Source organism: Typopeltis vanoorti, chromosome 5 (genome assembly GCF_054136105.1).
Source record: "Typopeltis vanoorti isolate ZY-2024b chromosome 5, IOZ_Tvanoo_1.0, whole genome shotgun sequence".
Classification (NCBI taxonomy): Eukaryota; Metazoa; Arthropoda; class Arachnida; order Uropygi; family Thelyphonidae; genus Typopeltis; species Typopeltis vanoorti.
Genome location: NC_143553.1, coordinates 11604261 through 11619917, shown reverse-complemented (window position 1 = coordinate 11619917; position 15657 = coordinate 11604261). Strand labels below are relative to the sequence as shown.

Below are 15657 nucleotides of genomic sequence, written 5' to 3'. Positions count from 1 at the left end.
CGGAGTGCTGTTGGAGTGTGGATAGATGATAATAAAGGATTGAATGTGTGTAGAAAATGTAGGGAGAATGAGGAATTGAAGGGTATTTCGGATCGTGAGTGTGATATTTTTGTCAAACTTCAGAATGAAGAAAATAGCGATATGACAAGAAACGGCAAGGTTGTACATTAGAATTATGAGAGTGTGAATGTAGAAAGTGTGAATGATAGTATTAATGGTTTCTCAGAGAATAAAAAAGATGAGATAGATGCATTGAGTGAGATCGCGTTGTTGAATGGTGCGATAAAAAGGGCAAAACAGCAGCTAGAGAAGCTGAATGAACCAACCAATAATAAAAGGTATGACAGGAAAAATAGGCGTATGAATGTGAACATGAACAAAATGAAGGATAGAGTGCTGTGTGGAGACTCGTTAGTACGAGGTGTGTTAGTAGAGGATTTGACAAAATCGTACCAACCTGGTGCGACCATAAAGGATATAACTGAGTCTATTAGAGAGCAAAAGGAAAGGGTGAAAGAAATGATTGTTGTGGCAGGTACGAATGATTTGAAAGGAGATAAAATGGAAATGATAGAAGACCTGAATGAATTGTTTGAGGTAGCAAAAGAAAAGAGTGAGAGAGTTAGGATGATTAGTCTTTTGCCACGGTATGACAGTGAAATGTTTAAAATGAGGGCCATAATTGCGAATGACTTTATGCGTGGGTTATGTATGATGAGTGGTGTGGAATTTGTGGATGTGTGGAGTGAGTTTAATGGGCGAAAGGATCTATATAAGATGGATGGCTTGCATTTGAATGGTTATGGTGTAAGAAGACTTGAGAAAGTGTTGCTGAATGTAGTGGATGTGCAAATTCAGGGAAACTAGATTTGTTAGTGGGGGGGAGTAGATATACAGTCCTTAGGGAGGCAGTTGAATGTAAGAATAAATATAATATGCTAGAGTAAATAAGGACAACAAACCAGAGTGGGATAGTTAATATAAGGCATCAAGGTAGGGTTGGGGCTAATGGGGGTCTTAAATTCATGTACACTAATACTAGGTGTATTAGGAACAAGAAGGAAGAGTTTTTGGCCATGGTTTGCACTTCCAGACCACAGGTTATTGGTATTAGTGAAACATGGCTGACTGTAGATGATATAGCTAGTGGAATTGAATGTGATGGGTATAGTGTGTTCAGGAATGACAGAGAGAATAAAATGGGGGGAGGAGTATTGTTGATGATAGCTGATGAGCTACAGCCAAGGAGAATAGAAGTTGAATTGCAGGATAGAGAAAAGAGCACATTTGAGGCCATTTGGTGTGAGATTGTGGCCAGCAGAACTAAATATACAATTGGGTGCTGCTATAGACCAGGTGATGGAAAAGATGGTGGTGACAGTATGCACAAGCAAATAGAAGAAATGAGTGGAAAGAGGGTGATTATTATGGGAGATTTCAACTATGGTCACCATTGATTGGAGTGAGGAGAGGACACACGGGAGGAAGGAATTGGATTTTATGCGGTTATTAAGGGATAACTATCTGCGACAGCATGTAATGGAAAATACTAGGGGTCAGAGAGTGCTTGACCTAGTAATTACATCTGAGGATTTGGCTGTAACAAATATGACCACATTGCCACCAATCGGTGAGAGTGATCACAGGGTCTTGACTTGGGAGGTGGCTAAAGGTGTAGAATTTTCAATTAAGACAGGGTACATGTGGAATTATTGGGCTGGAAAGTATGACAAGCTTAGGAGTTTGATTGGCTCAGTGCCATGGCATGTACAACTGCAAGGACTAGAAGTTGATAGTGCATGGGAGGTAGTTAAGAAGTGCTTGCATGAAGCAATGCCTGACTGTATACCTAGAGTACGAATAATAAATCAAGTAGGGGTTAAATGGATGAATAACACCATCAAGCTTGAGCTGCAAAAAAAGAAACAACTATGGAGGGAATTTAAGGAGAAAGGTGACCGGCAGGCACATGAACGGTATAAAGCGCAGGCCAGAAGGGTGACGAGTGTGGTAAGAAAAGCAAAAAAGGATTACGAAAGAACATTGGCCATGCAGGCTAAAGAGAATCCTAAACAGTTTTTTTAGATATGTAGCAAGTAAAGGGAAAAATGTACATGGCAGAATGATTTTAAAGACTGCCGATGGTAGGAAGTAACTGAATCAGTTGAGATAGCTGAGTTGCTGAGTGAGCACTTTGCAAGAATATATCATCCAGGTGGTGACATTGCAGAAACGAATAAACCAGTAGATTATACGGGAATTGTGGTGAATGAAGTGGAGGTGAGTAGTCTATTGCATAAACTCAATGTCAATACATCTGTGGGATTGGATGGTATACCAGCTCGTGTAGTACGAGAAGCAGCTAAAGAATTGTCAGTACCCTTGACCATTTTGTTTAATTTGAGTCTCGGGTCTGGGTTTATCCCGAGTGGGTGGAAGGAGGGAAAAATAGTTCCACTGCATAAAGGTGGTTCCAAGACTGCTGTTGTAAATTACCGACCGATTAGCATATCAGGAATCATTGTCAAGGTCTTAGAGAAATTAGTCAAGAAAAGAATATAGGATTGGATAGATGAAAATTGGATATTGTATGGGGGACAACATGGTTTTGTGAAGGGTAGATCATGCCTCAGTAACTTGCTCATGTTTTATAACACAGTGACGGCTGAACTGGATAGGGGTAATGGGTTTACAGTGATACTACTGGACCTTGCCAAGGCCTTTGACAGGATACCACATGGAACCCTAATCAGTAAACTGCAGCAGATGGGGATAGATATAGGGTTGGTAAGATGGATAGGAGGGTGGTTGAAGGACAGATACCAGAGAGGGGTTTATTCAGGAGTGGAGTCAAAAAAAGACGGCTTGTGACAACTGGAGTGCCGCAGGGCTCTGTTCTTGGACCACTGCTTTTCAATTTGTTCATCAATGATATTGGAAAGGATTTGAGAGGAAGTGTTCACTTGTTTGCTGATGATGCAAAGTTGGGTAGAGCAATTGTGAGTGCACAGGATGTCAAAATTTTACAGGTTGATTTGGATAGTTTGGAGGACTGGGCTAGGAAAAAATGGATGTCAGTTTAATGTGGCAAAGTGTAAGGTTATGCACTTTTGGGTGAAAAGAACAGCAGCAGTATATCATATTGGTGGAACCATACTCCAGGAGATTGATGAGGCCAGGGATTTGGGAGTGCTGGTGGATAGGGAGTTGAAGTTTAGGGGGCACATTGCAAAAGTGACTAAAACAGCTCACCAAGTCACTTGACTTATGAAAAATACTTTAACATGCAGAGACAAGTTGTTGTTCCTCTGTATCGAGCCTTGATAAGACCCCATCTGGACTTCTGTGCCCAGTTATAGGCACCAGAGTTTCTTCGTGATGGGGAGAAAGTGGAGAGGATCCAGAGACGAGTGACCAAGATGATAGCAGGTGTGGAATGTACCTTATGAGAATAGGTTGAGGATTTGTGGGTTGCAGAAATTGGACGATAGGCGAAGGAGGGGTGTTATGATTGAGACATTCAAATTACTGAAGGGTTTTTATAAGATTGATCCAGAAGATATTTTTGAAAATATGACTGGTGGTGGGAGGACTAGGGGCCATGCATGGAAGCTGGGCAAGAGCATGGTTGACAAGGGTGTTAGAGCTAGGTTTTTTACTTGGAGAGTGGTGAATGAGTGGAATAAGCTTCCAGAGTCTGTTGTGGGTGCTACGACCATGAATGAGTTCAAGGCAAGATATGATAGATACTGTGTGAATGCTGAATAGTTATTCCAGATATGATGTTAGGGTCTCCCTCGATGAGTCTGTCGACTCCTTGGAGTTTCCCGGAACAATAATAATAATAATAATAATAATAAATATACTTAGATTTCACAAAGGCTTTTGATAGAGTACCTCATGATAGGTTGACAGTCAAACTAGAGCAGATGGGGTTGGATATTAGATTGGTGCTTGGATTGGAGACTGGCTATCTGATAGGTATCAACAAGTTGTATGGGGGAGCGATATCCAGGAAAAGAAAGTCACTAGTGGAGTGCCTCAGGGGTCTGTTTTAGGTCCATTACTGTTTAACTTGTATATTAATGATATAGGTGAAGACTTGGATGGAGATATTCAGTTGTTTGCAGATGATGCAAAGTAGGGATGAACCATGAAGTGTAGTGAAGATGTTGTGGCCTTACAGGAAGAATTGAATAGATTGAGTGATTGGGCATGGAAATGGGGATGTGAATTCATTGTTGCAAAATGTAAAGTTTTAAAATTTGGAAAACAAAGATGGGATGCAGAATTTATGCTTGGTGAGAATATGTTGTTGGAGGTAGAGGAAATAAGAGATCTGGGGGTGATGGTGGATAAGAATCTAAAATTTAGGGAAGACAACACAAAGGCTTCTCGGAATGATGCGGAGGACACTGACGTGTAGAAGTAGGGAGATTCTTGTTCCGTTGTATAAGACTTCGATTAGGCCACACATGGACTATTGTTCCCAGATTTGGTCACTGGGTTTCAGAAGGATGAAGAGATGTTGGAAAAGGTCCAAAGGAGACTGACTAAGGTAGTTTCTGACCTCTGGAATGTCTAGTATGAGGAAAGATGATGTACTTTGCAGAGTCTGGTGGACAGGAGGAAGAGGGGAGATATGATAGAGACCTACAAGTTCGTAAGGAGTTGTTATAGTGTGGGATTTTGAATAAAGAGAAATTTAAATTAGTAATACTCTCCTCAGAATCCAACTTAATCTACCATGGCAAAGGCTACATTTGTAAATATTATTTAATGTAAATCACTTGTTTATAATTTAATATTCATATAACTACCTTTAATTTTATCTAATATTTAATTATTTAATCAAGAATATATGTATTAATAGTAGAAAAACTGTGTGTTAAAATATTATCAAGCTATTTAGCTTATTTCTATGTTAATATAGAATTTATATTTGATAATTTAACTGCGCATTAATTGAAATGTAAATATTCTTTATTTATTCCTATTTGTAGAAGTTTAGCGTTATGCAATACCTCAATTTTATTATGTTTTGTTTTGTTGTCATGGAGATGCATGTAAGTAAGCGAGCACGTTTTGGAACACCACGTGAGGTTTATTGAAAAGAGTTTTAGAAAGAAATCACGAGAATAATTTAGGCAGGAAGAACAGATATATAAGCGATGAACGCTGAAATTATTAATTAATTAAGAGATAGATTAGAGAGAGAAAGGAGAGGATTAGCATTAGGTTGGAATCGGAGCATTCGGGAATCACAGTGCGATAATAGCGAGTTGGCAAGTCACTCTGGCAGCTAAATAAAGTCTGCTAGTCAAGAGGCAGTTAGCTAATAAGTTGTAGAATAACAATTATAGCTACGGAAGACAGCTGAGTGACTACTAATTAGACTAGCGATACTTGAATTGAGATATAATTTCAGGGCCGACCTGTCAAGGACACACAGAATCTTGAAATAAAGCATCAAGTAACTAGAAAATAGTAGGCTGTAAAAATTGAAGTTTACTGTTAACTGTGCTTAGAATTGTAGTGTCTAAAGAATTAATTGAATGCCGGAAGAGTAAACAACTGTGCATATAAAACTTCAAGATAAGGAATTATTGTGTATTGCCTTAATTCATGAGTGATCAGTAGTACTTCATGCAAGAACGTTTGTTTATGTGTATAGTGAATGTGAATTAATTCAGTTAATGCTTTGAAGATTTATTTTAACGAGTGCCGATTATTGTTAAAAGTGTTTACGGTTATAAAAAGTATTTGTGTATAAGTTGATGAAGATAGAAGATTATCGGTAAGATTATTCCAACCTTTAATATTCCTATACAGAGAAGTGCGTGAGTTTCATCCTAGAATTTCCTTATGTTAACAGTAACTATTGTGAAGATTAGCTGAAGTGTAAATTTAAAAGTGTTTGCTTGTAAAGTGATATTACTGCGATTTTATTGTATTTGGAACTTAAAGAACTGTGAGAAGACTGTATTAGAGATAACAAGTTTACCATTGTCTGAGTTTGTATGACAGTATTATCAGAAAGGCTGAAGTGTTTATAATAACTTAATTAGTGATTTGATCCTAAGTGTAAAATTTGTGATTTTAAAATTAAATGTTTGTTTTTGTTTATCTGAAGTTGTATTTTGCCTGAATCTCGTTTACTGCACCATTCATAAAATATTCAAACCAAAGCGGGTAAAATAAGTTAGTTAAATATACTCGGCCAGTATATACAATATTAACACCTAAAAGGAGAAATAGTTGTGAGCTGGTTTTTCTTCAGTTCTTGAACTAATTCAGATATAGAGTGGCGCAGTCTTAAAATATAAATTTTCTCTATATTTGTATTAGAAATCAACTTACAACTTATCAGTTGTTTAAGAACATCATAGTGATTAACATGTCGGATCCAAGGTAAAGATTTAGAAGAAGTTGGATCCAACAATATGATATGATATGATAGAGACCTACAAGTTGGTAAGGGGTTGTTATAGGATCAATGCTGGAGAAGTTTTACAGAGAATAGTGGGAGATCAGGGGAGAACCAGAGGTCATTCCTGGAAACTGTATAAAGGGGACAGGGTCAACTGGGCGATGGCCAAGTGGGCGACGGAATAAAAGATGAAATATGCATAAAATTTGAAAAATCTTGCTTATAATTAAGTTTATTTTTATTGTCTGATGAAGTATTTCTGAGCTTCACTTCGTGAGGTGTCTTGTTTGGCCATTTATCATTTGGGCGTTTTGTGTGCGGTTATTTAGTTTAATACTTATTTGCAAGATATTTTGACTTCTGTTAAACAGTAAGACTTGTTCTTTGTTTGTTTATTACATCATTTCCGATATTTGTGTCAATGTTACAGTTACCACGTGCAAAGAACAAGTTATTTGGGCGTTTTGTGTAAGGTTATTTAGTTTAATACGCATTCGCAAGATATTTTGACTTCTAATAAACAGTAATAAATTTCAAACTCTTGATTATCTCTCAAATGAAACAAAGTACAATTATATAGAAGTATAGAAATATTTCACTATTGATATGAATTTTTTCAGTACTATTTTTCAAATAGTACTGAAAAAAGTCTTAATTATATCAATAGTGAAAACTTTTTTTTTAATTTTATTTTTTTATTTATATTTCTTGTTTCTATTCTTCAGAAATGGATAATTCAAGAATATTAAGTCAAAGAGACAAGGAAAAATATGCTTGGAATGAGTATCTTTATGTTAAAGACAAGATTGATAAGAAAGGTTCAATTCAATTTTGACGATGTGAAAATAAAAACAAAGGATGCAAAGGTAGAATCTGGACAAGTGTCAGTGATGGATCACTAATTTCTATAAAATTAGCGGATACGACAATGAGCAACCCATCACAAATCAGAACTCAAGTTCTACAAAATGTTTCTTCTGCGGTAGTAGGAATGCTTCCAAATCATAGCAGTCTGTGCAGAAATATTCAAAGAAGATGATTAAAAAATTAAAAATCCCCAATTAATCCTGATTCTAGGGAAACAATAATTATTCCTGAAGAATACTTAAATTATGAATTCAGTCCATCACAATTTGAACGTTTTTTATTGACTGATTCTGGAATAGAACAGGTCGACCTCATGAGAATATTAATTTTTGGTCGTGAAAGCCATGCAGTGTGGAGCCAAAGCAGGAATGAATTATTTATGGATGGCACATTTTTACTTTCTTCCCCTCTTTTTGCTCAAATTTTTGTTATTTTGGCCAGATAGGATGGAGGTCCTGTTTTCCCTGTTTTATATTATTTATTACCTAATAAGACTCTTGAAACATACACAAAATTATTTTATATGCTACATGAAATGTGGCCATTACTAGATCCCAAAAATATAAATGTTGATTTTGAAATTGCCATTCATCAAGCCAATTCATGCCAAAATCTTTGTAAGCATTTAGCTTCATGCAGTCTTTTAACCAGATATAATTCTGATGCGCAATTCGCCTTAAATTCAAAAATGATCACTTTGCTTGCTTTCGTTCCAGAACAAGATATTATTTACGCTATTTCTGAACTTGAGAATCGTTTATCCAATGAATTTGAACCAATTTTAGAATGGTTTACAGACACATACATAGGTCGTCTAAGGAATAACAGAACCAGGGCTCCACCGATTTTTCTCTCAAACGTTTGGTCTGTGTACCAAAGAACAATAAATGGAAGCGATAGGACAAATAATTTTGCAGAAGCCTGTCATCGAAAACTGCAATTGAGCTTTGGCAGCAGCACAAGTCATCCAAATTTATGGATTTTTATAAATGGACTACAAAAAATTCAAAAAACATATGGTGTTGATTATGAAAGAGCGGTAGCAGGTTTTCAACATGACCACAAACATAGACATTACAATGAAGTTGACCAAAGAATTTTGAAAAAAGTTATTAAATACGATAGGGAAAATATAATAGAATATTTACGTGGTATTGCATATAACTATAATATGAATTAATAAATTCAAAAAAATTGTCTTGAATTGCATATACTTTTTTGTTTTATTGTATATATGTAACATTTGTAAATATGTTTGTTAATTACAAAATAATATTAATAAATGAATTTAAAAAAAACTATATTTTTTTCTTTATTTTTAATACTGTGCAATTATACCTTTTCATTTTGAAATCATTTTCCGATCACTCTTTTTAACCATCTCTTTCTTAAACGATCCTACAAATTTTGATATACGATATAAATGAAAATATATAATATAAATATTTATTAACAAGCTTACTCATTTTTTTGTATGGGAAATTTCAATATAACTTCTATACAATTCGTAATACTGCACAATAAAAATAAACTTAATTATAAGTGCGATTTTTCAAATTTTATGTTTATACCGTTCTTTTAACTCATTTATCAAAAAAAAAATTATTTAAATTTACCTGGTAATAGATGAACAGAATAGAATTGCATATTTGATCTTTTATTCTGTCACCCAGTTGTCCATCGCCCATTCACTGTCGCCCAGTTGTCATGTACCCGTATAAAGAGGGTGTGAGTAGGGGAGTGAGAGGTAGGTTTTTTTCGTGTAGAGTTGTGAATGATTGGAATGCCTTGCCTGAGAATGTGGTGTCTGCAAAGAGTTTGAATGTGTTTAAAACACGGTATGATGAGCTGTGTGTGTGATAAAAGGACCTCCCAGATGAGTCTTTGATTCCATGAGGTCTTGAGGTGGTAATAATAATAATAATATAAATTATAATAATGGAGCAGTTTTTTTTTTTTTTTTTGCAATTCCACTAATGTATTTACAATAAATAAAAAGATTTTTTTTATAATTAAATATTTTTAGAGTAAATATGGTGATTTCTAAAATGTTAACGATACCAAGCTATTTTAAACCTGGTTTTACTCCATTTCCCAAGTAAAGCTAACAGACAAACAAGTCGAGTTTGCACCTTGCAGGCGCAAACTCGACTTGTTTGTCTGTTTGCTTTACTTGAGAAATGGACTAAAACCGGGTTTAAAATAGCTTGGTATCTTTAACATTTATTATACCCAAGGTAAAATACTTTCTACATGATTTCTGAAATGTTTACACAATTACAATAGTCACCTTTAGTGACATTCCAACTTGTGATTTTTTTTTTTCTACATTGCATTTGAATTAAATTTTGATAATAATACTTTTTTACATCTGTATTTACAGCACGTGTTCTTCTAATATTAACAATGAAGATTGCACGGAATTTTTGAATAATGGATAATAATAATGTGATAATGTCTCAGATAAATTTCATACATATATTCAGTACAGAATGCTAGGAAAATATCTTATTTAAATTGCATAAATGATGATGTTAACAATGTGTTTTACATCTTTTTTCACATTCATATTTACAATGATTCGTTTTTTTATTAAATTGTTTATAATATTTACTTGTTTCTTTGGGTGACTTCTTCGAAGCTTTTGCAGAGCTTATCTGAATAATGTTATCAGTATCTTCATTATTGTTATACACCTTACTGACTGTTTTGTTTCATAATCTGCAGTCTTTGATTATGAGGATTGCGTGTAGAAGAATGAGGCGGATTAATCCCACCTACTTCGAAGCTTGGTTAGCTTTTATGAAGAGAGTGGGACTAGCCTTCACTATTTATGTTGTTGTTACTGTTTATGGATGGGATGTAGGCATTGAATGCTGGTGATTTGTGATGTGTATGTTAGTGTTAATGGTATATTAACTTTGTTGGTATTTTTTCCAGAGTTTGTGTTTTAATGTTCTGTAGTTATCAATGTGTTTTAAATTTCTTGGTAGGTTGTTGAGTAGCGTGGGTATCTGATGTGATCTCACAAAAGAACTGTATGAGTTGTTGAAGGGTGTAGGGATGTAGAGAGTTGTTGTAGGTCATGTTATACGATATGTGTCTCTGTTGTTTCGATATGTGATGTTGAAGTAATTCCTTATTAATGTTATGTAGTGTTTCAGATTTTTTTTGCTCATATAATAATAATGATAATAATAATAATAATATTCACAGCTAGATTCCATCATCTGAATAACAATCTTCAGTACAGACAGCTTCAGCTGTATAGGTAAGTTGTGAGTGCTTTATGCATATTGAAATATATTTGTGATAATTGATTCACTATTACTTTAATCTTTAATGCTTTATGTATATTGAAATATATTTGTGATAATAAATTAAGGCATTGATTCACTATTGCTTTCATCATTTCCCAAAAATAGCATGCTATTTTTGATGGCACTAATTCATAACACTGTATAAAGACAACACCATGTTATTTATTAAGCTGCACATATTTGGTCAGATTTGAAACATTATACCTTTGGAATGTAAAAACACTTGTTAAAAATAAGACAATATAGTCAGATGACTAGTGAAAAAAATATAAAATTGTAATGGAAAAATTGAGACCTGAAGTCCTGGCAAGTGGCCCTAGGATATGACAAGTAATCTATGGCTATTTTGAAGATGATCTTAGAATAACAACCTCCCAGATTTGGGATAAATTAACACAGCCATACTTGTTTAAATGAAAATAGTGCTTTGTTGCTATGCTAACACTAAAAATAGCATCCAGATTTGTAATGACCCTATTTGTTATTATTTTCCTGACCCCTCTGGAGTCACAAGACTCATCATGGGGAGTCAATACTAGTAAACACAAAGTCTATTATACCACTCTTTAAAATCATTCACAGTCTGCACTTTCACCACCCTCTCAGACAACACATTCCATTCTCCTACCACTCTCCATGCAGAAAACTTACTTCTTATCCGTTTACTCACCACCTCCTTTTGTAACTTCCAGGGATGGAAGTTGTCCTTGCTCCTTTTGCTTGTTCTACCATATGAAAAATCTCCTCAGTGTTAATATGATAATAACCCTTCAACAGCTTAAATGTCTCGATCATATCCCCTTCCTTTGCATTCTATCCACCAAACTCTGCATGCCCTCATTTTATCTTCATAATCAATTTTGTACAGTTTTGACATCATTTTTGTTATCTGTCTCTGTACCCTCTCCAAAGTTATTTCATCCCCTACAAATCATAGTGACCAGATCTGAGTATCCAGATGTGGGCTGATCAAAGCTTTATACAATGGGCCCAGCACACTTGTATCTCTCATGGTCAATGTTTACCTCAACATTGCCACACTTCTCTGAGATGTCTTGACAACCAGAAATATGTTCTCAGAACTTTAAATTTCTATCCACAATCACCCCAAGATTCCTTGCTTCCTGCACTTCTTCCAGTATAACTCTGCCAAGTGAGTATGAAGCATCCCATCTGTGGATCCCAAATTTTAAACCTTTACATTTAGTTGCATTAAACCGAAAACCCCCTCCCTGCCTTTACACACCCTAACTTATTCGAACCTCCTGAAGAACCAAAACATTAGCACTATTGCTTATAACCCTCCAAAGCTTTACATCATCTGCAAACAACTGAACAGCTCCCTGTAGTCCTGTGACAATATTACTGACATAAAGAATAAACAGCAATGGTCTCAGGACTGAACCCTGTGGAACTCCACTTCTAACTTTCCTACTCCCAGATATTGCTTTCCCATATACAACTCTCTGATATCCAGACCTACATGATGCAACTTAAAAATCAACTTGTCATGTGACATCCTGTCAAATGCATTGGAAAAATTTTTAAAAATGCCAGTATGTGCCTTACTTTCATCCACTGTTCCATTTGACTCCAAATTCCTTTATCTTCTTCACTCAAAGTATACAATCTGTCATTGCTGTAAAAATTTTTTCTTAAGTATCTCTCATGCACTAACGACCTCTCTTCCTTTAAATTCTTTCATCCATTGCACTGCTGGAAGTGGTTTCTAAGTCTATCAGTCACCTCCCTTATAATTCCTATAACACATAACTTCCTTTCTGTTTGAATAATTCCCATGCCTTTTCATCCTCCAAGTCAGGACTACATGGGCACTCTAACAGGTAGCAAGAATGACATCTCAATCACAATCAGATCCTCTGATGCTGTGGCCAAATCCAAAACTCTTGCTCGATCCTTGCTGCCTAAGGTAGTTGTCCCTCAAAAAAATACAAAATTTCAGTTCCCTTATTACTGCATGCTGTTTCCTCTGTCCAGTTTATATCACTATAGTTGAAGTCCTCCATAATGATCATTCGCTTTGCACTTGCCAAATTAATTCTGTCTAAACATTTCCTGCTCATCACCATCTGAATTTTCTGGTCTGTAGCAACATCCCACTAAATATCTTGTCCTATAAACATCCATCTCACACCATATACTCTCAAAGTCATTAGTGTTATTTCCACTGAGATTCTCCACAGCCATGATTACCTTCGTGATCCTGCCAAAATATGCTATACTCAGCAATTTCTATCCTTGTTAGAACATCTTCCTCAGTTAATTGAGTTTCACTAATGCCAACAACCTTTGGAGAGACTGAGTCAATCAATGCCATAAGCTCATTCCCTTTATTTCTAATCCTCCTATCATTTGTATACAGAAAAACCAGTGTATTGTCAGCATTCTTATAGCCATTATTACTCCCCTCATATTCCATATAGCACTGTAATATAGTGTATACTCTCTCACTTCTACCATCCCTGCAACATTCCACCTGTGCATTTCTAATTTCCCTCTCCTGACGCACTCACTTGCCCAGAAAACAACAGTCTCTCCAAATGCCTGCACCCTTCTGTCCTCAAATGTATTCCACGCATCCACATACTCCAGATCCCTTTTCCTGTACATTCTCACTATCATCTCATTCGTCATCACTGCTCTTCTCCTGCACTCTGCATTATCATACCAGTGCAACACACACACTACTGGATGCCAGTAGTGTGTTGGAGGATGTAAAAGGTTTTCTTCAACAGTATTAACAATGTGGAAGAATAAAGATGTTTACATATCAGTGCTGGAAAACAGCATAACCAAAACAAAAAAAAAAAAAAGAAATTTGGAAAGCGTGAGCATACAAACTTTGATGAATCATTGCTTCAATGGTTCACTACACAAAGAAGTGCTGGGTTTCTCAATAGGTGGTCTGATCTTGCAGGCTCAAGTAAAAAAATTTTCTAAACAATTAGACATGATGATTTTGTATGTAGCAATGGTTGGTTGGATTGATTTAAAAACCGACATAGCATCATTTATGCAAAATTTAGAGGAGAATCTCAATCTGCAGATCCAATAATGACAACTTTAAGATCCATAAATCAAAAGACTAATTGAAATCATATTTATTAATTACACATATCAGCTATTGATTAGAAACCTTTATGCAGATGTAGGTAGATGTTTCTTGCACAGTGTATATGTAAAATACTTGGTCATATGCATCACCATTTGTTCTAGGCATTATTTAAGAATGCTGCTAGTCAGTAATCATCACTAGTGTTGATTACAATGGAAAAAACAAAGGATCTTTCAGAATTTGAAAAGGGCTTATTGTGGTTGTCTGTCTGTCTGTAGCCACAATTTTGAAATCAGCAAAGCTGACTGATTTCTCAAAAGGTGAGATATACCAGGTGTTTAATCAGTGGAAAATTAATCCACATTGCCTATCTAAGAAGTGTAACTGTGATCCTAAGACAGTCTGTCAGGAATGAGATTGCCTTCATCTGAGAAGGTTTGTATGGACAAGCAGAACTTCCTGTGTGCAACAGTTGACCAAAGCATATAATAAAAGCTGTTCCCAACCCATATCTCACCAAACTATAGACAGTGAACTGAAGAGGATTGATATTGGCAGTCGCATGTCTATACAGAAACATGACTGGAAAAAAGTCATGGTTGGACTAGTCATGCTACACTTTGTTCTGTACCAACAACAGGCAGAGAGTTTTGCAGGAGACCTATGAAGCAAGGAACTCGGCTTGATGAAGTATTCATGTTGTGGGGCATGTTCTATTGGAATGTTGAGTGTCCTCCAAGAAGTATCTGAACATTGTTGCTATTCAAGTATATCCTTCAATGTTGATTTTTTTTTTATTCAGCAGGTGATCATTGTTGTTTCATGGACAACGGTGCTACTGTCTGTTGTGCAAGAAATTATCACAATTGTTTCAACAAGCAAGACAGTGACTTCCACCATCTTCCCTGGCCACTACTGAGCCCAGATCTGAACTCCAGTGAGAATGTATAGGAGACATTAGAAAAACAGATTCAGGATGAAAGTCCTCTTTCATCAAATTTGAGCCAGTTAAAAGAGTGTCTGGTGAATGTCTGGTATGATGTGGATGCAACCTAACACCTTGTGGAATCCATGTCAAACTGCATATGTGCTATAATTCGGGCTAAAGGATGTCCAAAATGGTATTAAATAAAAGTTTCTAATTCAGTGTTTTAAATTTATGGACAGATAAATTCTGTTTAATGTTAAGTGTATCATAGTTTATACAATACAGGTATAGCATACAAATAATATCTTTTTTTTTTTTTTGTATTTTTTTTCTCTCTAAAACTTTTGTTTGTTTTTTTAATATTTTTATTACATTATTGAGAATTTTAAAAAATAGAAGGTAGATATAATTCATCACTGATGAGTAATGGTTATTATAACAAAGAACGTTTGTCAGTCCCATGGTGCTCATTATAACCAAGTTGGACTGTATATCCCAGATATAAAATGGGAAAAAAAAATATCCACCAATTGCTAATTTCATTATTATTATTATTATTATTATTAGAGTATCTTATCTCCATGGAGGCAGATGACTCATTATGGGTCATCTGATTCATCACTCTCCAAGTAAAAAATCTGGTTTACATCCTTACTAACCACACTCTTACACAACTTCCACGAGTAACCTCTAGTTCTCTCTCAATTCATCATGTATTGAAAATTTTCTTTTGTGTCAATCTTTTAGAACCCCTTTAATAACTTATAACTTTTTATCATGTCCCCTGTTTTCCACCTGTCATCTAAGCTTTGCTGCCCACATACCTTCAACCTTATAAGAAACATTACAGAGACCTGTCACCAGCTTTGTTGCTTGTCTGTGGATGCTTGCTACCACCTCCTGATTCCAAAGAAATCCCGGTAACTAAATCTGTGCAATAGTCAAGATGCAGCCAAATCATAACTTATAAAGAGGGATAACAGCCTCCCTATCTATGCTTGTTAGTGTGCTTTTCAAAGCCCAAGTAATCCTTTGA

At 35.5% G+C, this 15657-nt stretch overlaps 1 protein-coding gene across 2 annotated transcripts in view; it reads left to right on the top strand.

Moving 5' to 3' along the window:
• Window positions 1-15657, top strand: part of LOC150106226 (gamma-tubulin complex component 6-like) — a 909633-nt gene that overhangs the window by 762600 nt on the left and 131376 nt on the right. For both annotated transcript variants that reach the window (XM_090392253.1, XM_090392252.1), the window contains one exon: window positions 10514-10568. In XM_090392253.1, coding sequence (XP_090248379.1) covers window positions 10514-10568 — 55 coding nt within the window. The remainder of the gene's footprint in view (window positions 1-10513; window positions 10569-15657) is intronic.